At 44.1% G+C, this 23,217-nt stretch overlaps 1 protein-coding gene across 3 annotated transcripts in view; it reads right to left on the bottom strand.

The window, feature by feature from the left end:
* The window catches only part of ATXN7L2 (ataxin 7 like 2), a 35,154-nt gene extending 11,937 nt beyond the window's left edge, over window positions 1-23,217 (bottom strand). The window contains exons 1-9 of one of the 3 annotated variants that reach the window (XM_089514847.1): window positions 23,052-23,217; window positions 17,427-17,495; window positions 13,700-13,804; window positions 9,838-10,042; window positions 9,315-9,613; window positions 8,004-8,086; window positions 5,201-5,445; window positions 4,445-4,637; window positions 3,645-3,766 (exon numbers count right to left, since the gene is read on the bottom strand). In XM_089514847.1, coding sequence (XP_089370973.1) covers window positions 3,645-3,766; window positions 4,445-4,637; window positions 5,201-5,445; window positions 8,004-8,086; window positions 9,315-9,613; window positions 9,838-10,042; window positions 13,700-13,804; window positions 17,427-17,495; window positions 23,052-23,202 — 1,472 coding nt within the window. In that variant the 5' untranslated portion in view covers window positions 23,203-23,217. Of the gene's footprint in view, window positions 1-3,644; window positions 3,767-4,444; window positions 4,638-5,200; window positions 5,446-8,003; window positions 8,087-9,314; window positions 9,614-9,837; window positions 10,043-13,699; window positions 13,805-17,426; window positions 17,496-19,650; window positions 19,672-23,051 lie in introns of those variants that run through there. The other 2 variants (XM_089514846.1, XM_089514845.1) reach the window with 2 other exon arrangements.

Raw genomic sequence — 23,217 nt, 5'->3', positions numbered from 1 at the left:
GAGACACTAGAGATCTCAACCCACGGAACCTCCATATCCGTACTAAAGATCACATCAAGAGTATTACCAGCACAATGTGTTGGCCCTGAAACTAGTTGAGACAGGCCCATGGCTGTCATGGTAGTCATGAACTCCCGAGCTGCACCTGTTGGGATATCACTGGCCTCGAAAGGGATGTTGAGGTCCCCCAGGACAAGAAGTCTAGGGGACTCCAACACCAGCTCCGAGACCAGCTGTGTCAGCTCGGCCAGGGAGTCTGTTAGCGCACGGGGTGGCCGGTAGACCAACAGAATCCCTAGACTGTCTCTAGCCTTCAGGGACAGGTAAATACATTCGATGTGATCTGTTTTCCGGACTGGGATCCTGGTTAAGGAGAGGGTGTTTTTATGGACCAAGGCAATACCACCCCCCCGCCCACCTAACCTGATCTGGTCCTTGACTGAGTACCCGGCTGGAAGGGCCTGGGCCCACACTGCCTCGCTCTCAGGCCCCAGCCAGGTCTCAGTGATGCACGCCAGGTCGCAGTTTTTATCCTGCAAAAGATCGTACACAATGTGGGTCTTATTTTTTATAGACCTGGCGTTGCATAGGAGCAGAAACAGGGTTTGTGGTACGACTGGGCTGACCCTCAGGCCTCTTTGGTTAGGAAAGTGGAAGGAAGGAGAGATAGGTATCACACATCGATCTCTCCTTCCATTTATACACCTATCCACATTCCTACCGCCATACCTCCCCATGCCCCGCACAATCTCAATTGGGGCTCCCATCACATATGCATCCGCCACCATAGCTGGCCACCCATATCCCATTCCCACCCCCAACTCTAATAATAACAAAAAAACCCCGTAACAGCAAAGGAAGACAGCAAAAGATGTCATTCCTAAAAATACAGACTAATCCAGAAAAAAAAAAAAAAAAAAATTACCCCAATTATAAAAACCTCAGCTCTAGCCGAATAACAATCTGGCGAGCTGATAGAATTCCTGTTCCTCCTATGGAAGGAATGCCCGCAGTTCGCAAAAAAAAAATAAAAAAAAAAAAAATTAAGCAGTCAATTGGCAGAATAAACTATTTCTGTTGCCAGTGGTTAGTGATGATGATGACAAAGCTACAGAACGAGACCCTAATTTTCATGGACTGCTCCTTTTAGCTGAGAAGTTAGCAAGGGCTAAAGATATCTCTACACAGGCATTTTGCATTTATTTGTACAAATATGCTGAACCCAGTGGCAACCGCAGACAAACACTTAGCTTGGAGTAAGTCCCAGTGAACTCAGTTGGGTTTACTTCTGTGTAAACATGCAGAAGATCTAGCTGATATGTCTGTTCTAGACACTTTCTCCCCCAGTAAGATAAGTATGCAGTTGATACTCATTTGTTGCCAAGGATCCAGCTGTTTCTTCTCCTGAAACCACTTTTGTTGAAAAGACTGAGTAACAAGGAAATGCAGTGAATGTACTCTGTCTCAATGCTTTAGCAAGCCCTCTGTGGAATGTGTTTGGTAAAATGATGAACTCATCACTGACAAGTCATCATGGTAAGTCAACAAGTCTCAGCAGTCCTTCACCTCAGCCAAAGCCTCTGTGCACAGGCATGTACACATACACACACACACTTTAAAGGAGTATTACCTCCTTTGTTTAGCTACCTGGCCCTTACAGTCACCGTCTGAGGCCTTCCTCAGGGACATCCATTAAATGAGGCAATCCTAAAGACAGTTCCTTCTACAGAACATCTTCCCCACTTTCCAGAAACTAGTCTCATGCTTATATCATGGTCTCTTTTGGGAATGCAGAAACCCATTTTATTTTCCCAGTTATTTTGAGGGTGTGTGCTCTTTAGATCCCTGCTACTTTCCTTCTCCCCATACCCCACCCCAATTTTTTGGTGCTAGTTGTTTTATTTTACTTTGATCTGACCTGATTCACTGCCATTATTTTATAGTTATTCTGTCTTTTTTGGAATTACTGGGTACCTTAAATATGTAATGAATAAATAAACACTGGTGATATTTGTGGGGTGTTGGAGGTTTGTGTCATTTACACCTCATGTTTGCATTTTCTACCTGTGTCTACTTCCACCTCCACCACAGCAAGATGCTTCAAATATAACAGCCACTCTGCTGGTGTTGCAGAAATGTATCTCAACTGTTTTCTCACAAATAGATCCAACTCCCCTGAAATTTACTTTTAGGTAAGTGTTCAGAGAACTGCAGCCTTAGTTACTCTTCCAACAGGCCTACCATGATGGAAACAACCAAATAAAGCAAAAACAGATAAATTATCCTGGATGCCAGGGATGTCTTTGTAGCACAGGGATGAGCAAGGTACGGCCCTAGACAGTTTTGTGGTCTTCAGGCCCAACGTGGTATTTTTTGCCTCAAAATGCTCTCTACGGGGCATGGGGGTATTTTTTTTTTTTTTGCCATGTTTTGGGTTTCTCTGAGCCATTTTAAGCCCAGAAAAGGACTTTTATTAAAATCAGAAGTAAACTGGAAGTGATTTCCAGTCACCTCTGGTTTTGAAAAAGAGTGTCTTCTGGGCCTAAAGTGGCCCTGGGGCTACAAACATGGCCAAAAATGCCTCCATAGCACCTAAAGGGCATTGAGGGATGTTTTGGGAGGATTTTTTAAAAATGGTTGGGGGTATGACTATTCTCTGGATTGTGTATGATGCAGCCTCTACAGTTGTTCATCCCTGTAACAGCATTTCCCCCCAGGATGGTTAGTGACTTTTTTCCAAGTAAAACTACTAGTTGTGCCCTTTCCCATTCCTCTGCAATTACTTAAAAATGTTCTTACATCCCCCTGAAAAGAAAGCTTACAGATGAATCAAATGCGAATTTTCACCTATTACAAAAAGTGTCCCACTCTCAGATTTAGGGAGTTGGGACTACAAACAAGGGAGAAAGCATTTGGAACATGGCAGCTGCTTTCTCTGCATTGCCTTTGGCTGTTGTAATTATCAGTGTGGTACAGGGGTGTAGCTACAGAGGGGTTAAAATGAAAACAAGAATACCATCCAATGTAATGTTCCTTCAGTTCCCAAATTTCTAGCACTGCAGAGTGAGCCTGAAAAAACACCAACTCTTGTATTTGTAGTGTTTGCATTCCCTTAGGATCTCTGCCTGCACCTTTTCTTTGGATGCCTAAACTGTAAATGCTAGTTAAAGTTCTAAGTTACTACAGTGCTAGAAATGTGGGAACTGAGGGAAAAATTCCATTGGGGGAACAAAATTCTAATTGGACTGGCAGCAAGAAGGAATTTGCATTGAAGCAACTGAAAGGGGCAGTGGGCACGCACAAAAGGATAGCTGTTTGCTTTCAGGGTACATTTGCAAACAAAAAACCCTCCCTTTCAAGCCGAAATTACTGCTTTGCAAACTTTCAGTGCACTCCTGCTAGAATGAAGCAGTTACTTCTTGCGCCAGAAACAAAGGGAAAGTAGAATGTATGCACTACTGCTGGAGGTTTCTGGAGTTCTTTTCCTCTTCTCTAGACAAGCATGAGACACAGCACACAGCAAGAGCAATGAAATCGCTACCTATTTCAGCGTGCATGTAGGACCACACCATTTAGTGATCCAAGAATGACTTCTACCAATACAAGAAGAAACTCCAGCCATCTTCCAGTACATATTCACTTACTTCCACATGTGTGAGCTCAGATGTCTCTCCAGCATAGAACTGAGTGCAGAGCAGAATCGATCCAGCCGTCGACTGAACACGTAACACCCTGGGCTCACCAACCTGCTTCCAAAAGTGCAGAACTGTTTGGTGGGGGTAAGGTGGTAGGCAGGCCGATTGGGAATAAAAACAAGGATGAAAAGTGTTAGGAATATAACACCTTGCAAAAAACAAAAACGATATCGGCAGTCTTACATGGCTGGGAATGGCATGCTGCTAATTCTAAGAAAAGTACAAAACAAATTCCATCCACCCCCAGTTACTAAGTGTAAAAACATCATAGCACTCACAAACTTGGCTCAGACAAAGTTGTTTCCACTTATTTTATCGATCTCAACAACTAAGGGTAACCAAAGTAGTTTGGATGTTTCAGCAGTACAGCAAACACTTTGCCTACTTAAGGCCCTGGGTACAATCCCTGCTTATACCCACTTACAGGGATCACAAAGCTAGAAAAAACCCAGCTCTTTCTTATAGAACTGCTATTAAACATAGAGCTTGAAGATGTTCTTTTTTGGACAACCACTCTCAGTATCCCCCAGCTAGTGGCAATGCTAGAGATTTGGGGACTGAACAAAAATTTCATGCAGAGGGAAGAATTAGGAAAGAGGGCAATATACAGGGCACCTTCATAGGCATATGAATACAACACTTCCTTTCATTCCCAGCAAAGCAACCCCTCTGCAACATTTGATGAAATTCTTTCTCCAAGGATTCATGAAGGGCCCCAGTATCTAGAGCAGCATGAGTCCTCTGCTTACCGCCTGGGGCCGTGGCGACTGTGTTGCATAATGACAATCCAGTTTACGGGAATCCTCCACTGTATCATCTTCACTCTCTTCACTTGAAGCCCGGCCAGTACTCTTGGGCACTGGGAAAGGATAGAGTCGGTGGTCGACTTCACCAGAAGTGTTAGGCAGATCATCAGGATCACTCTCTGAGGAAACCCTAGACCTAAAAATCAACAGATGAAGATAAGGAGCTTAAGTTTTCCAGTGGCAGAATGTCCTGAATCTGTGGTAGACATCTGTCTACTAAGACCAATATTTACACACTCTTTCTGCCAGAAATGGGGAATTCTTTCAGCCCACAGGTAAAAATAAATTCTAGAGATGTTCTTGGCAGCCATATTCTAGTGATTGCTGATGCCAAAGGCAAAAGGATGGAATCCATAATATCAGTGTAATTTCAGCTTAAAGCTCTTACTGCCAGTAGCTAAGCCTCAAGAATGGCATTTCAGCCTGCTAGAATGGGTTGATGATGTCCATACAAAAGCTGAAAAACCACCAAATAATAGCACCATGGGGAACAGGCCATGGGACCCTGAGGTACCCTAGACTTGCCCTTGGGGTCTCAGTCCACACAACAACAACTGTATTGAAAATTTGCAGACAGAACCCAGTCCTGGAAAGTCACGACTCTCTTTTGAGGTACTATTTGCTTTGATAACTTAACAAGGAATCTCTCATGTAGTTGTACATTAAGAACCGCATGGGCACACTGTCAACATGCTTTACCTGGAAAGTGCACAGTGGAAATATGGTTGCTTCATACGGCAGGGTGAAGCACTGGCCAGTGCCACCGAAGCCTGTGGTAGTGAAGAGGAGTCCTGCAAGAGTCGTTCAGATGCCAACTCCTTCCTCACTGGGCTCTTCTCTTTGGGCGGCTCCCCTTTCTTGGCACTGGCCTTCAATTCAGCCACCAAGACATCAAAGTCCTTGGCACGGCCTTGCACCTCACGACGCTGATGTACAGAATGGATCTGGGTCACAGGCAAAAGATAAAAGGCATCAGCTTATGAGCCCATTCACCACTGCACTATGCAGGATCTCACACAGACGCTCATGGATATGTGGCAGAAATGTGGCAATATGTACCCTTTACAAAAAAAAAGAAGTTCTTTGCCAAGCCTCTCTTTATGAAAAAGCAAGCTCACATAAGGGGTTTGATTTTCACATGCAGGTGGCATTCAGATAAAGAAATCTTCATATGAAAACTAGCGTGGTAGACCCTCTATGAAAATATTGTGACACTTTGCATGAATTTTCAGGTGGTTGACTCTCAAGTGCCGGATAGACAATCAGGCAGAAAATAACTACTTACAAAAAATAACTACTTACAAGCACAGGTGGGCAACATCTGGCCCTCCAGATGGTGTTGGACAGTAACTCTCATCATCCCTTATATTGGCTAGATGAGCTGGAGCTGATGAAAGCAACATCTAACAACATCTGGATGATCACAAGTTACTTGTCCTTGGCTTATAACAAAATGAAAAGCATATTAAAACAGGTTTGGCTGCAATAAAACCTATGTTAAAAGACAGAGCAAAGCTGGTTAAAATTGTTTTATTTGAAGCGTCTGCAGCCAAAGCAGGGGTCACCTTGCTAATAGCACTTTTAGCAAAATTCTACTGGATTTCCATTTTGACAGTTACTGTTTGCCTTTGACTATTGGGTTAACAACTAAGTTTGAAGGCCAGAATATCATTTGGCTAATGAAATTGTTGTCTGGCAAATGGATTGGCTGTTGAAATCTCAAATTCTTTGAACCTCCAGGTTTTGGGTTACAACTCCCACACCATCAGCCATGTTGACTGGGGCTGCTGGGCACTGAAGTCCAAAATATTATTGGCCCAGGTCACAGTTTAAGCCACCTTAACATTAAGAAACCATCATTGCAAAGCAAATCAGAAGATGGCAGTTAGAAGAAATCCAATATCTTTAATCCAATTAAGTTTTTGGGATTTTATACTACCCTTTGGATACACCGAGAAAGAAAATGCAGTTATTTTCACATTTCTTGAACCTCTCTCTGCCTGTGCCAGATGTTGGAAGTGTCCTGCACACCACAGGCCCAAGAGGGAGCAGGAGCCACACTCTTATGGGTGCAATTTAACACCAGCCCTATTCATTGTGGGCTGGCAGCACATGAGAACATAATAGCAACGCAGATCCTGGATGAGAACAAACACTCATTAAGTCCAGTATTCTGTTTCCTACAAGGCCCAACTTGATGCCTTCAGGACACCCAAGAGCAGAGCCCGAAGCAAAATCCTTCTTCCACTGTTGCCCCTTGGCAAATGTTATTCAACAGCACTTTGCCTCTGAGTACAGACATTCTGCAGGATTCTATGCCCTAGTGCTCTCTGGATGTGTTGGACAAATCAATTATTGGAGATAAAAGGCTGCAGAAGCATATGAGTTGCCATACACAACAGAGCAAAGACCTGTCCTCTGCTGCCCCAGAGTGCAATATTATGTCTAAATGGCTACAGGAAGGTAGATTTTCATTGAACATGAGGGGAAACTTAACAGTAGTGAGGGCAGTTTGACAATGGGACCAATTATCATGGCAGCAGGAGGGATTTTCCTCTGCTCCAAGTATTTAGGCAGAGAGTAGAGAACCATCTCTTGCTCTGGTTTTCCTGCATATAGGTGGCCTACAAGCAGATGTTGCTGGCTCCATGTCAGAAGGACAGCAAATCCACTCTGGCTTTTAGTCTCAACATCAATTGACTATCCAAGGTGTTGAATCTGTTTTATAGATAGGGTTCAGCACTTGGGATAAATAATTTAAAGTTGGACTAAAACCCAGAATAATGTAACTGCCCTACTAATTTCAAATCATTGCCTATAAGACCTCTTCTTGTCTATAATTCCATAGCACAGGAACACTAGTCTGGTTCCAAATGCAGGAACTTCCCAATAATACCAAGAGCCTTCTTAAGGAGAAGCTAGCCAGCCAACTGAACTCAGGTGCCCAGATGATGCTTGTAGATCAACTTCACCATCCAGTACAGTTCTTAAGTCCACAAAAGGGAACCAGTTATGCAGAAAGTTCTGCTGCACACAGCAAAACTATGGGTGCTCCAGGAAGATGTGTTCAAAAGGAAGCAAGGCAATACAAGGTATGTACACAGTAGCTGGGAGAGCTCCCTCTGCTTTTGAGTGGATGTAACATTTCCTGACATGGAGAAAGTAATGAAGCAGATCTTGTGTGCTTAAGTGCTTGGTCATAACAAAATGAGCAGGGCCAGATGATGAAAAATGGGAACTATACCACTTGACCTCTGTAAGCAGAACGGGATAAATACTTCTCTCCATAGCTTGGGAAAGTCACTTTTTAAGACTATAGCTCCCAGATTGCCCCAGCCAGCATAGCCACTGACATGCTGGTTGTGGTATTCTGGTTTTTAAAATCCAAAAAGTGGCCTTCTGAAGCTGCATTCTTTTTCATATTGTAATGTTTTCTCTGCCCATGCCTGCTCCCACCTTCCTCAATTTCTTCAGACAGCAGGCTCACCATACTGAATCATACCTTGCAGGTCAGTAACCGAGTGCAAACCTTCTTGGTTTCAGGGTTCACCACCCCACACTGCCTGTTTAAGTCACATTCTTTCCCTGTGGGGACAAACATAGAACTAAGTACAAAAGGGAAAACAGCAATTGACCTTCACACAGTCTCCTCTTGTAGCCTGGTGGCAGATTACATGACTACCCTCCCTGTTCTTCAGCTTCACTTTTGTTCTTTTAGGCAGCCCTGCCTCAAAAATTCCATTAAGATCTGATGTTCCAGTTTAGCTATGTAACTCACTGGGTGATGTTGAGCCACTTTCTTTCTTCATAAATTACTTCACATGGCTGTTATGTGGATGACGTGAGGAAAAGGAAGACAACTATATCTGCTACCTTGATGTCAAAGAAGGAAAAGTGGGATACAAATGTAACTAATAAATAAATACTGTGCTGAGAAGACAGTGGGTTGGGGGTTGAAATAGAGAAGAATGAAGAGAGACTAACCCAAATCCAGCTTGAGCAAGCTTCAAGATTCAGATAGTACTTCTGAACCCAATGTCTCTTGTGACCAAGCTTTCTTATTACCAAGAATAAACTCTCATGATTTCTAGGAGCATTAAAGAAAAAAGATCCCTGAAAGTTAGTATACATCATATTCCCCTCCATCCACCCAGTGCTCAAGCCTTAGGAATACCCAGCTATATGGGCCAGGAAAGGGACTGGTCACATCGATCATCCTTGGTTCCTAACTAACTGAGACAAAAGGCCTCTTCTCATGTATAAAGCAGTATACATGAGAATAAGTAGAACAAGTGATAAATATTGACAAGTGAGGCTACAAAATTGGCAATTTAGTTCTCTGTCTAATCAGCCAAGAAAGTATAGAATAGCACAGAGTTTTTGCCTAATTTTGTCTTAACACACACAGGAGGTCACCCCCACCCACCCACCCACCCCCACCCATTTTCCCATGGAACAAAGTCAAGGGACACTGAGTTTTCCTGTGATTTAAAATCTGCTTGGAAAAGTCCCAGAATTCCACAGCAAGCAAGGCCATGAAGAATTCTGGGTGCTGTCATCCAAACACACACACACACACCACTATACTGAATTTCAGCAAACATTTTGCTCTGGTCTCTCAGATAGCTAACTGGGCAGAAATCCCATGCTCTCCTTGTTGAGACTTGACAGAACTCATAATCTGAAGAAGTATGTGTGGGCAGTACTACCTTAGAGACCCATTTTTCCAGAATCTGGGAAATGTCAAATGTGCACAAAAATGCTACATGGTCAGGCCAAATTAGGGTCATTTAGTAACCAAAATAGGACTCACGTGGCATCTTCTTCAGAGGTTTCACAGTGCCAGGCTCCTTCTCCCCCAAGCTGGGAGCATTCTCCAGTTTTCTACTTAAGCCTTCAGCAGGTATAACTGAGCTGCCACCTGCTTTGGCTGATGTTAGGGTTTCCTTTGGTGAGGCTACTAAGGAGGGCTTGACTGGGATCTCTTTTGAGCTGGCAGAAGACTGTCTGGGGATAGTGGAGTCAGAAGACTTTGCAGTAGCCCTGACTCCAACCCCATCTGACTTTGGAAGGCTGGAGATCTTCTCTAAGTTCACAACTGGCACAAACAAGCTGGGTGGGAGAAGGAGGAGAGAAAAGAAACATAAGTCAGAAGCACTGCAAGAATTCATGATGTCCTGCTTCAGTTGACTATGGTTAATTCACCTTTCCATTGTATTGGGTTTGTTTTCATACAAGTTCCTAGGGAAAGACATTTATAAAAAGCAATAGTGCAGTGTGGGATTCTGACCCAAGCATATCCCAGGCACTTTTCCATGAAGAGCTGCTCTGCTTACCAAAGGTTATCTTTTGGCATCTTGTCTGTCCTCTCTGGCATATGCTGAGCTTGACTGAAGGAGCTCTGAGATTTCTCCTGCCAGGTCTTGGTGGATCTGTGACTTCCACTTGTAAGGGACCGCCCATTGATCGCATGGCACTTCTGTAAATTTGAAGATGTCTGTGCCCGGCCATAGAGTTTGTTGAGAGGTCCATGTCGTCTCTCTAAATGGGAATAAAGGCACAGTTAACCAAATGGAGTTCAACCAGCTAGCCAACATAGGTACATTAAGGCAGCTGTTGTGCTGAAATGGTTGGAAATGGCTTTATGGACAGAACTGGCGAGTTTCAACAGCAACCCACTAATCAGGGTTCCTTCTTCTTTAAAAATATTTTGTGTTCCATTGCCAGCCTTTGACATCCTGCATCTGTACACCTGCTGCCTGCAAATATTTAACAAAATCCAATCCTCCTTCATCAGTCATGGGCAAAATATTGAAAGGCAAAATAATAATAATAATAATAATAATAATAATAATAAAAAAAAAATACACAAGGACAAAAATACTGCAAGCAACTTTAACATGCTGTCTGATTTGGCCTACCCAACTCCAGCTCCACCCCCAACCCCAATCTAATTTATACTTCTAAGTAACAGCAAGTCAAGTCAGAACAGTTTATGCATTTTATTCTAATCACAGATCTGGGATCTCTTTAAATCTTTTTACAGCCATTTTAGATCTTTTAAAATGCCATTTCTTGGACTCTGTTGTCTATTGCTTCCATCTAACTCCAACAATTAGACCTCCTGTGTAATAAAGCTCTAGAAATCCTGTCTTTGTATTAGGGTCTATGTAAACCCCATGCCCCCTTTTCACTGGGACCTGCTTAATTTAGTGGGAGCATCCAGCACAGAATGTAGTGGCCCCTAATTCTTCAGGAACTCTCCTAAGCTCCCCAGTTTACCAACCCACACAACATTTTGATGAAACCTTTCAAGGGTACAGCCCAGCACAGTATCAGGCAGCATTCAAATAGCACTTTTCAAGGCCTTTGCCAGATCCAGGAGCCACTCTCATATTTATTTCCCACCTAAAGAGCCCATAGCCTATTCAAAGCCAACCACCAAGGGTGCAGGTGTTGGACCCACTGGGACAGTCAGCACCCACTGAAACAGGATTGCCTTCAGATGCCACCAGCAGCAGCTGTTGTGTGCTGCTATTCTATTCCTCAGGGCATGACTTACAGATCCCAGAAGAAACTTTGCAGATATATAAGGTAAAATCGAATGTGGTTATATCCCAACTTTCTCCTGGAAGATGGAGGTCACAGGATTCCCACACAGACATTGATCAGAGCCTGCAGCAAGGCTGCCTTCAGACCATACCCAACTATGCTAGCCTGTTCCTTTACTTGCAACTCTTGGCCAAAAGGTCAAACTGCAACTTGCACAATAGCTCTGATTCTATCCTGTCTATTCCTCCTGCATCTGTTCAGTGACCCCTTTTAATGGCAGCAGACAGATGGACTCTGATAATCCCAGAGAAATGTTGACTTTCCCCAAGGGCAACAGCCCATAGGAAAAAGTATGGATGCAGACAAATTATTCACAGAAGGTTGCTAACAGAGATTTCCTACATCAGATTTCTCTAGCTGCAGTTTTGAAAACACATAAGGAAAAGCAGCTAGAAAGCAGCCCAACACAGTTGGTCATCAATGAAAGGTCTGAACAATGAGGTGTGTGTGTTGGACAAAAAGGAGAACCATTCAGAACAGGCAAACTGTCCATCCACACCAGCAGCCACTTCCAGTGGCAATGGCTCTTAAGTAGAGGTATTTGCCAACTAACTGAATGGGCATCCTTTAACTAGCCAACTAACTGAATGGGCATCCTTTAAAAAAACCACATGAGGAAACCATAGATGTATCTCCAGATGCTCAAAAGATTATTGTTTTATTAGTGAAAAAGCCTGATGCGTTTTGGCCTGTACACTAATCCCTCCACATTTGCAGCTTTGACTTTTGCAGCTTTGATTACAGTATTCACGGATTTTATTAATATGTTCCATCTATGAATATCTAGAGCCCCCAGTGCAACTCTATGGTCAATTTTAACCAAAAGTCACACTGAAGGACCTAGACGTTGCTAGAGAGAACACTCCACTAGGCATTTGTAGCTCCTCCAGTACAATTCTCTGGTGAATGTCAGGCAAATGTTGACCACAGAGTTGCAGGGGGGACCTAGAGATTCTTAGAGTGGTGCTGTCCCAAGTAAAAACATAGTGTTTTTGTTATTTGTGGTTTTTCCACAATCATGGGGGTCCTCTCCCATGGGTGTACTCTCAAAGCTGTATTCAGAGTCTATATAAAATTATAAATGGACAACACATAAATACACTATATTGCATTACATAAAATTATAATTATACTGGTACATTGCTTGTACATACCTATTTAGAATTAAAGCCCATAGCTTTCTGGATGTTCTCTTGTAAAATCCTTCACAATTTTCTGACAGTCCCTTTCTCTTTAGCCCAATACATCTATGTGTCTTTGGGCCCGTACAGACAGGCCAAAATAAATCTGCTTCGGGTCACTTTGGAGGTATGCTGTTTAAATGATGTTCATAAGACGCCAGAAGCCATGCCAAAGCCACGCTCTAGTCCAAAGGACTGGACCACAGTGTTGGCACAGCTTCTGGCCTCTTAGGATGCATGCATCATTTAAACAGCATACCTCCAATGTGACCTGAAGCAGATTTATTTTGGCTTCTCTGTACGGGCCCTATGAATCCTTTTCTTTCCCTACTATCCTCTCACTCTCTCTCTCTAAGTCAGCCTTTGATGCATGTGTTTTCACACCAGTAAATGCTTTCAGAGTTTCTGAACTCTGAAATATATTAGTCTTTTTACTAATAAAATTACCATATTTTGAGCATTTTGAGATGTGCTCCAGTTTCTTTGTGGATTTTATTGGATGCTCCCCAATTTCTGCTTCTTTTAAACAGAACTAGATATTCTTTAGTGCAAACTTCCCCCAATGAGTCACACTACTAATTCCACCAGCTTGAATCAGCAGGATCAACATGCCCACTGGGGATCTTGGGAGTCTGCAGTCCAACTTGAGGACATGAGGTTGGAGAAGGCTGTACAAGAGCAAAGGAGGGGAACTGTTTTCATCCCAAGGGTCAAATTCAATTTCAGGAATATTTTTAGGGAGAGTGCACTGCAGTATTAAGTAAAGCCAAAGACAAAAGGTTGGGAGCAAAATTACTAGTATAGTTTGGCTTAAAGTTCTTCCTCCTAGTAGTCAGGAGGGACATTTCAATCTTTTTAAATGGTGGAAAAAGTTTACAGTGCAGGGAAATCCCCAGATTATGGCACTTTATGAAACAGGACATGGTGCTCTAGGAAAGCCAATAAGCCAAATTAGGACCCTAGGATGATCAGATTTAGCCCAGGTCCCAAATTCCACAATCAAAGTTCAGTTTGGAAGCTTTTAATTGCAAACAAAGCATGTACCTTACCACTGATGTACAGCCCTTCTCCTTTTGAAATGCACATTGCCTCAGTTCTTATGTATCACCATCCAGGTGTGGATGACCTGGACCATTTTCTAGCTGCTATCATATTGGTGTTCCCAAAATGCCAGTAGAAAGATACAGATATGGGAAGTAGTGCTTACATGACTCCAATGTGCCATTTAGGTTGCTGGCTTCCCATAAGTTTCCTCACTTACTGACCTTCTTCTGATTTTTCAGAAGAACAACAGAAAAAGGGCCTTTCACACAGGCGCTGCCTGAGGCAGCAACAAGCAACCCTACCCACAGCTCTCAGTGAGAGGCCACAGACATTCATCCGGCATGTTAGCTGCCTAGCTTACCGCAGTGCTTCTGAAAGGCTTGAGGTTTGACCACTTGGCCACAATGGTTACACACCACCAGGTAGAACTCATCATGAGCTGGGCAGTGACCAAAGATAGACATGTCTGAAAGGACAAGAGATGCGAGTGATGAGAGTGTGCCCGGGAAGGAGCCCCATGGAACCCTGTCAATTCTTCAGGCTAAGAAACACTTCAATTAAACCTTTTTATTCTGACAAAGATGAAACAAAAAGTACAGCCTCTGCTGGCAGCAGGCATGTAAAAGGGACATGGAACTAAGAAGCACAAGTTGTATTTGCACCATAACTAATGGAGTGGCACAACGCATGCGTAACACAGCTTTCTAGATCTAAACTAGAAATATTTCCAGAGACTCAAGAACAAGGAAATGATGCTTACAAAGTACGTTGTTCATTAATAAAAATACAAGGAGTCATCCATACCAAATCATGCCCGATGATCCATTTAGACAAATAACCTGCATTTCAGCTGGCCATCCAAGATCCTGCAATAAGAGATACTCAGAGCTTTTAAAGTACTTTTTGGACTATAACCTCCAGAATCTCCCAGCCAGCATGGCCAGATATCATGTTGGAGTTGTAGTCCAAAAAATAACTTCCCTGAGTTCTCAAAATGCTAGGAATCAAATCTGGTTCTCTATTGTTGAGTCAAGGTGAGTACATAGGTCTTAACTGGGAGAATCACTTGATTGGCAACCCAATGTTCTGCCATTGAGCTTGTACACAAAAATGTGCACATTTATTGAACACATTATACTAGCATCAAGGCTTACCTTCCCAATGGCCACCTAGAACAGCCACCAAGTAATGCAGCCTCTCAAAGTGAGACCACTGGGTCAGAGATAGTCAATTCCTGCCAAGTCCAAGACTGGGTTTCCATTTTAATCACCAAAAGGTACCTAAACAACTGGGTGGGGGTGGCAGTGGTGGAGACCATCCCATGCTGCCCTCAGCTCAGTAACTTTGGCAGCAGGTAATCCCAATTCCCAGCAGAGCTGGGGGGGGGGGGGGGGAGGAGAAAACAAACAAAGAGACACAGACAAGTTTGAAAACAATGAAAAGAGCAAGGGCAGGGAAGGAAGTGGAGCTGCCAAAATGAAGGGAGGAACAAGGCTCAACTAACTACAGTCTGTTGGAGGGCTAGACTGGCTAGGAGTTGAGTGCAAAAGCACAGCACAAGCTCATTTGAAAACTCTCTGGCTTGGGAATTCTGCAAGACGGACAGGTGGCATCTCACATTTCCAAAGGTCCTGCTAGAAAGAGAGAATCAGAAGAGAGCCATGGAAACAGTTTAGAAAGACCGGTCTGATTTATTAAAAAGAAATGCCACCAAACAGAAAATCACAGGATACTGCAGGTCCTGACATCTTTTCAGGAGTCAAACCATCTTAGCTTCCAGAAGAAGGAGGATTTCCTTCTGAGTTTTCCCTCTCCTCCGAGAATGGAAAGTCCCTTAGGAACCCAAACACACAGCAGAGAGGGACTCTTTGGGTCTCTTGTCTAAATATAATGAAACAGTTACTTTGGGGGTTTCCCTTAATCACTAATACTGAAAAAGACTGGAACAGGCAGACCAAGTACTTCTCCAACCCACTGCTGTCAGGATGTGTTAGATTAGAATATTCATTCATTCCCAGCCAGTTGGCCATTTCTGGGGCTGATGGGACTTGCAATCAACACATCTGCAAGGCTCCGGGTTTGAGAAGGCTAGAATACAGCCTAACCCCCTTCTAGCATCCTTTCACTTGGGAGTTGCCCAATATAACATTCTCTTGGTTGACCTGTCAGGTAGTCTGGCCATGGCTGACATTGGAGATCAGGAAAGAATTTGCACGAGTCATCCGGATCTATTGCTATGTTGGTCTGCTTTCCACAAAATCCACTTCCTTTCTGGAGAGACACCTATGGTCTAGGTCAGTGCTTTTCAGGCTATCTGATGTGCATGGAGAGGCTGCAATATTTTTCATTCTGATGTGGTAGGGATCAGCACCATAGTTGTGCCAATTCTTTTCCTCCTGGGAACTTGCTGGGGCCTTGCAGTTGAAGGTCTATGGACCAGCAGAGGTCCATGGGACATCACTACAATTAGCATTGGTGTAGATCAGTGACCCCCCAAACTGTGCCCTTTAAGAGATTTTGGACTTCAGCTCCCAGAAGCCTCAACCATGTTGGCCAATAGTCTGGGATTCTAGGAGCTGAAGTCCAAAATCCCTTAAAGAACAGAGTTTGGGGACACTGGTGTAGATGATCAGCAGAGAAGTTAAGATGCAGACACCTTTAGCCAAGACATGGTAGGAATAGCAGAGGCCTGTTGATCTGGGTCCTCTCAACTTTGTGTGATTAGAAATCATATGATTTGATCAGTTATTAATAAAGGGCACTTTTCCTAACAATTATGAGAACGCTCCCATGACAAAAATGGAAGCATTCCACTTTAATAGCGCCAGGTGCGATCCCACCAGGAGGCTCCTATCGCATAGGTGATGTTGGGGCGACAGGAACATAGCAGAACTCAAGATGTGTGATAAACTCCGTAGTGAGAAAACCATAACAGGGTCTTTGATGCAAGGTGCACATGCAAACTGTACAGCTTTTGATTATCACAAATCTCTTGTTAAATCACAGCAACAGCATCTGGTTTTGTGGAAGAGCTGCACAATAGTCCATTCATTACTCAAAACAAAGCTCACAAACTCATTCATGTGCCAATGAAGCCACAATTTATTCAAGCCTAAGCTTGGCAGTGTATAAGCATCCTAATGATGTCTGATTTTATTATATGGCTGTAATTTTATTGTATTATGTGTTCCTTAGTATATTTGCTTTTAATTGCTGATAGGCACTGATTGATGTGAACACACCAAAAAGGCAGGATACACTTTTAAAAAAAACCAGTAAATTTTATGGGAGTCCTCCCCTGTATCTCAAATCATGGGCATGCCCAGGTAAAAATAGCTAGGAGCAACTTTAAAAGGGGGTAAAATAGCAAACCTCATTGACATGTGAGAATACAGCTATTACATAGGTGGTTTCTATCACTGCTACCATCTGCAATGTAGCAGAGCAGAGAATAATAGCAATACAGTGGAACCTCGCCATACGTGGGGGATCCGTTCCGGATCCCGCCGCGTATGGCGATTTCTGCCTATGCTCGAGCCCCATTGTAAACAATGGGGCTCGTGCACGGCGGTGCGGAGGTGCGCAGGGCGCAACGGGTGCGCACGCGGCGCAACGGGCACACGCGCCCATTCAACTGAATGGGACGTGCCGCCCCTTCCGCCCCGCGCGCGCGCCGCGGCTTATGCACATATGCTCAAGGCCGCATATGGCGCGCCCGCCTATGGTGAGGTTCCACTGTATAAAATCACAGAGAATCTGTCCCTGCATTGTACATGTGTCCATCCTTCCTAACACACCTCACAACCATCAAAACACAGTAAACTGCACTAGGACTGCTGAGACACTATTCTACTGTACAAGCAGGAGAAACAGCTGCCTTCTTAACAGCAGACTTTGGAAGTCTGTACAGTTTCAATCAAGGGTCACTTGCTGTGTGAGAAGCCAGGGATCATCACGCCAGACATACACAATAGTCTCAGCCATCTCTGATCCTCCCTTCAATGTGGCATTCACAAATGCAGAGCAATACATTCAGAGCAAAGGTCTCAACATGTCAGGGGAGAGCAGATGGTTCTCTCCATTCTTACCTTCTTTAATGAGGGTCATTGCATCCAGCTTCTTGCTCCCATTCCGATTGTTTTCTTCCAAGTCAGACCCTAATAGAAGAGGGGGGAGATCTCATCAACACTTTGCAGAGCCATCGTCCACCAAAACTGATGTGAACACATGACTTCCAGACACATTAAGATGAATCCATCTTCCCTTACCACAGAGGTAAGAGTCACACAGCCCTCCAAGATGTTGTTGGACTACAAGTGCCAGCTAGCCAGCAAAAATGCTGGGAACTGCAATTCAACAACATCTGGAGGACTGCACAACTACCATCACCACATGGTAGGGAGCATGCATTTGTTGTTGTGTACTGTCAAGTGATTTTTGTCTTAAAGCGACCCTAAGGTGACCCTATCATAGGGTTCTCTTGGCAGAGGGGGCTTGCCTTTGCCTCTGAGTCTGAGACAGTGTGACTTGCCTACATCCAGCAGGTTTCCATTGCTGAGTGGGGATTTACACCCTGGTCACCCTGTCCACTAGTCCAACATTCAAATCACTACATCACACTGGCTCGAAATTCACAATGTGTGAATATACCATGACCCAGCAAGGTAGAATCATTTGAATATTCAGTACTAAGATTCTGAGAGACCAGGATTCAAATTCCCTCCAGTCATGGAAACCCACAGGGGAAACTTGGGCAAGTCACACTCTCTCAGCCTGAGGAAGGCAATGGCACTCCTCCTCTGAACAAATCTTGTAAAGAAAACCCTCCAACAGATTAACCTTAGGGTCCCTGTAAATCAGAAACAACTTGAAAGCACAGAACAACATGCATAATAGGAGTTTCTAGGAAGTATGCATGCTTTGTGTTGCAGCCTATAGTGTCCTTTTGAAGAGCTCAAAAGCAAGAGAGAGGAATGTGTGCTGTCTCTCGCCACTAGCCATGTGGGCTAGGACTGGTGGAAACTGCAATTCATTAACTGCCATCTGGAGAGACCCACTTTGCCCACTTATTCTATCCCACTTTCCCCACATTTGCCATAGTCTGCTACACCAACTACTATGGTCCAACACTAACTAGACTGTTCTGGAAGCTACAGAAAGGCAAACCAACACAGAGATTGGTTTTTTCCACTCTTTGAACTGCTGAAAAAAGGCACACCGCACAAGTGAAATATATTATTTAATGACAATTATTATTATATTTACATCCCACCCCTCCTCCAGCTGAGCATGGGAGGGGATGGATGTGCCAATTCTCCTAATTTTTATCCTCACAACAATATGATGAAAGGGGTTAGACTGAGTATGTGACTTGCCCAAGGTGACCTAGTAAGCACTGTAGGAAACCATGCAAATCACTCCTGCCTTTCCAGGTCACACAATATATATACCCAACTCTTTTCCAGGCAAGCATTCTCTGAAGATGCCAGCCACAGATGCTGGCAATACGTCAGGAAGAAACTCTTCTAGAACATGGCCACATAGCCCGAAAAACCTACAAAAAACTATGGCTGCCGGCCATGAAAGCCTTCGGACTTCACATACAGTAGTGGACTTGCTGAATCTCAGACTCCACTGCCTGCTGCTTCAGCAGAATTGTTCTGCCAATCTGTATCAATCAAGAGGTGTTTGCAAGACAATGACAGGCATACAGCACCATCCATGGACTGCTTTGCAAATTACAGAGATGTGCCCACAGGGTCTCTTTTCCATGCTCCCTCTCTGTCTCTCTCTCTCCCTATAGAGAGTGAGCACTTCAAAACACTTATTTTTCATTTCAAAGGGTAACTTTCAAATACCTACAGTCCAGCAGAATTTCATATGGGCATTTACACATGCAGGAGGGTACACTTGCATGACAATACATCTCTCTCTCTCTGCTCTATGCACCTTTTACATAAGTACCTCTGTTCTGTTAGTTGTGAACACAAAGCTTCAGACAGAGATACCCTGAGATGAGCTTCAAAAGGAAACCCCAAAATTCCTAATTAAACTGTTAAATGCTGGATTAGTGTGAAATCAAACCCTTACAGATGCCAAATTACCAATTATGCCATGATCTGAACCAGCATAGCTTGCCCTAGAAACATGTTAATATTTATAAGCATTTCATTACAATAGAAACCTTTTCTTACTATGCTGTGTATATAAGCCACTGCTAAGAATAATATGGCCTGTAACCTAATCCAAACATATATACAAAAAAATCAAGCATATGGTTTCAGAGCTAATCTTTCCTCTAATTCTTCCCACCTGGGCATCTCCTTGCACCACACAGACATTTGTGAAATGCAGGTCAGAAGCTGTAAATGGAGGGAAATAAGGCCCGGGGAACCAATTTGACTCAAAATTATACAGTACAACCAAGTAGCAGAGCTAGTTCCCAAAATCTTGACTCCCTTGCTTTAACCCCTGCTTTACTCCTTTTGCATCTAATTGAATTTCACACCACATGGTGCCCTCACAAAGACAGGATGTACCTGTTACAATGCATCAACTGCTTCAGCGTCAAAACACAAGGAATAAATACAAAATAGTTGAGTTTTATTTGAAGTTTTGCATTGATATGAAGGACAGAAATACTGATTTTGCAACAATCTTACAGGATTAAACAGACACACACATACAACAATACCACACTGAACCGTAAGGAGGGGGGCAATAAAAGGCAAAAAGCAAGCAAGGTTTCCCTATCTATGGAACTGCTAAGGATTTCAAAACTATAAGCAACAAATAAATAAAACAACCCATTTAGACTGCAATAAGAAGCAGTTTGCAAAGGAAAATTTACAACCTGCCTCTAAATCCCTGAAAACACCAGAGTCATTATGCAAACTCTGCTGGAGATGGAAGTAGATCAGGAAACATACGAAGCACTAAACTATATCAAGTGCAATGGGAAGATAATGGAGGGGGAAGGGAGAAACTCAACAATATAAAAAGCATCACCAGGGACAGCTCTATTGAGTCTCACCGCCCCTTCTGGAATCTGCTGTCAGGCTGCACTTGAGAAAGTCAAACATTTAGGGAGGTGCTCCTAAATGATCGCTGGGATTGCAAGAACAATAATTGCAAGGGGCCTATACTGCCAGTCACCCTCTTCATGCATACACACATATACACACCTACTTTGTAAGGGAGGGCAAACACAGCAAGGGAGTGGGAAAAGCCTGGGGAAGAAGCATGCAGACAATGAATAAGAATGCAAGTAGTTTTGTAGGAGAAAATGGGAAACTCTAGTGGGTGAGAAATTCTAAGGGCCAGGTCAGCAGTGCAAAATGAGCTTAGTAGAAAAGATAGGAATGAAGGTGCAAGGAACGCAAAGCAGTTGGATGGGCGGAGACCAGTGGCCTAGGCAAAGATCTGAATAGAAATGGAACAACTTGAAAAGAAGGAAATCCAGATGCACAACACAGCTGGGGAAGCACAGCAAATGCTGAGTGTTGAGAAACACTTTAAAGGAATTGGTTGAGTCCAAAGAAAACTGGGTTGGAATTTAAAGATCAAAACCAAGGGGGAAATGGAGGTGCTAAAGGGCAAACATAAGTGTTTGGGAGGTGGCCACAGAAAAAGAAATGTGACCCTTGAGAAGATGATCCAGAATAGCCAAGAATTTCAAGAGAAACCAAGAAATCAGAGAAGGTGAGTAAGGCTTGTGGTCTACATGTCTCACAATGGCACCTCAAAATACTGCATGGCTTATTTGAAGAAAACTGGAAAAAACTAAATGCAGGAGAGAGAAACAGGACACTTTGTGAAATGGAGGCAGATGACATGAATTCAAGGATCATACCAGGTCAAGACTATCAGACGCGAGGGATCCTGGTGAAAACAATAACAGTTATATATATAAAGCCAGCCACATTTAATACAGACCACTTAAGGCAGGGTTCAAAAGAAGAGATCAGAAACTGGGGCAGGGGGAATCTTGTTGATGTAGCTTAACAAATGATGCTCATGTGATACAGGGTCTAAACAGGGGCAAGCAGCCACATAACCACACAGGAATTGGGAGTACAGGTGGGATCCACCGAGGGCAAACATGGGCTAAGCATGCTCACAGGGTGCATCCTTTCCAGGATAACCAGAAGTCCTCCTTTCCCAGGACATGTCCGACACTTCATCCTTCTGTCCAGGAGGAATTCCACAACATCCTCCATACTGAGCATGATTAAGAAGCATGAATTTATATTTGCAGGAGTGGTTTTTAGCTTTTCTTTAGTCAAGTCCATTTTTCTTGAATATTGTCCATTTCGAGGTGCCTTGCCCTCCTTTGTGGTTACTACATTTGGTCACCCTGCCCTCAGCCTAATCAGGTTGGGAAATATAGACTCATTTGGGGACTTGGGACAGGGTGACCACATGTCCTAACCACAAAGGAGGACAAAGCAGCATAAAATGTAGGACATTTAAGGAAAATGTCAGATATGACCAAATGAAAAGCTAAAAATGTTGATATAGATATAAATTAATGCTTCTTCGTCATGCTCAGAATGGAGAACCTGGACAGAAGGCTGAAATGTAGGACAGGTCCTGGAAAAGGAGGATGTCTGGTCAGCCTGGACCTGGAGCAACAAATGAAGAAGGTCAAGGAGGAAAGCACAAACACACATACATACACACCCCTGCAATCTCCAGACAGACCCCAACAAAGACCTGGAGAGGGTGACCAGAGACCCCAAACACAAAGGAGGACAAGGCATCCCAAAATGGAGGACCTTCAAGGAAAATGGAGGACCTGGCCAAATAAGAAGCTAAAAAATCCCCACTCCTATCAATATAAATTCATGTTTCTTAGTCCTGCTCAGAATGGAGGACATTTTGGGATTCTTCCTGGACAAAAGTTGATGAAATGTAGGGACATGTCCAGGAAAAGGAGGCCCAAGTCTGGTCACCCTGGACCTGGATTCCAATCTGTCCCCCCTCCCCCCCCAAAAAAGTACTGTATTAAAAACCACTCCTATCAATATAAACCCATGCTTCTTAAGTTCACAATGGAGGATATTGAAATATAGGGACAAGTTGTGGAAAAGGAGGCCCAAGTCTGGTCACCCAGGACCTGGATTCAAATCTGTTTTTAAAAAAAAGCTTTAAAAAACCCTACTCCTTTCAATATAAACCCATGCTTTAGTCCTGCTCATAATGGAGGATATTTGGGGATTCCTCCTGGACAGAAGATAATGAAATATAGGGACATGTCCTGGAAAAGGAGGACCAAGGGTGGTCACCCTGGGTAAAGGTAAAGCTATTCCTCCTATCAATATAGTAAATCCATCAATTACTCCTATCAATATAAACCCATGCTTCCTAGTCAGGCTCATAATGGTGGATACGTGGGGCCATTAAATGTAAGGGCAGGCCCTGGCAAAGGAGGGCCAGGTCTGGCCACCCTGGACCTGGGGGATCCTGGGGAACCTGGCTTGGCATTCCAGAAGGAAAGACCCAGCAGGCAGGAGGGAACTCGGCGGCGCTAGGACCCGGCGCCGCCTTTGTTTCGGGAGGGAGGAGGGAGGGGGAGGAGGAGGAGGAGGAGGAGGGAGGAAGCGCGGCGGCGGCGGCGGCAGAAACGGCGACGGAGCGTCCCCCGCTTCCCCCTCCGCCGCGGCCGCCTCTTCCTCCCCCGCGGGGCTCCCTGGCTGGGCAGGCGGGCTCACCTGTCTCGGTGGCGGCGGCGGGCGGCCCGGCTCTCTCCACCCAGGCGCTCCAGCTCTGCCCCGCGAAGTCATCGAGACTCGGCAGCCGCCGCTCCACAGCAGCCATTGCTGCTGCTACTGCCGCCGCCGCCGCGCGTCCACGCACCGCCATCACCGCACGGGGACG

The sequence above is a fragment of the Sceloporus occidentalis genome, unplaced genomic scaffold, assembly GCF_023333645.1.
Source record: "Sceloporus occidentalis isolate IW3139 unplaced genomic scaffold, rSceOcc1.0.p SCAF_3, whole genome shotgun sequence".
NCBI lineage: Eukaryota > Metazoa > Chordata > Lepidosauria > Squamata > Phrynosomatidae > Sceloporus > Sceloporus occidentalis.
The sequence above is the reverse complement of the archived record's forward strand: the minus strand, read 5'-3'. Positions and strand labels throughout refer to the sequence as shown.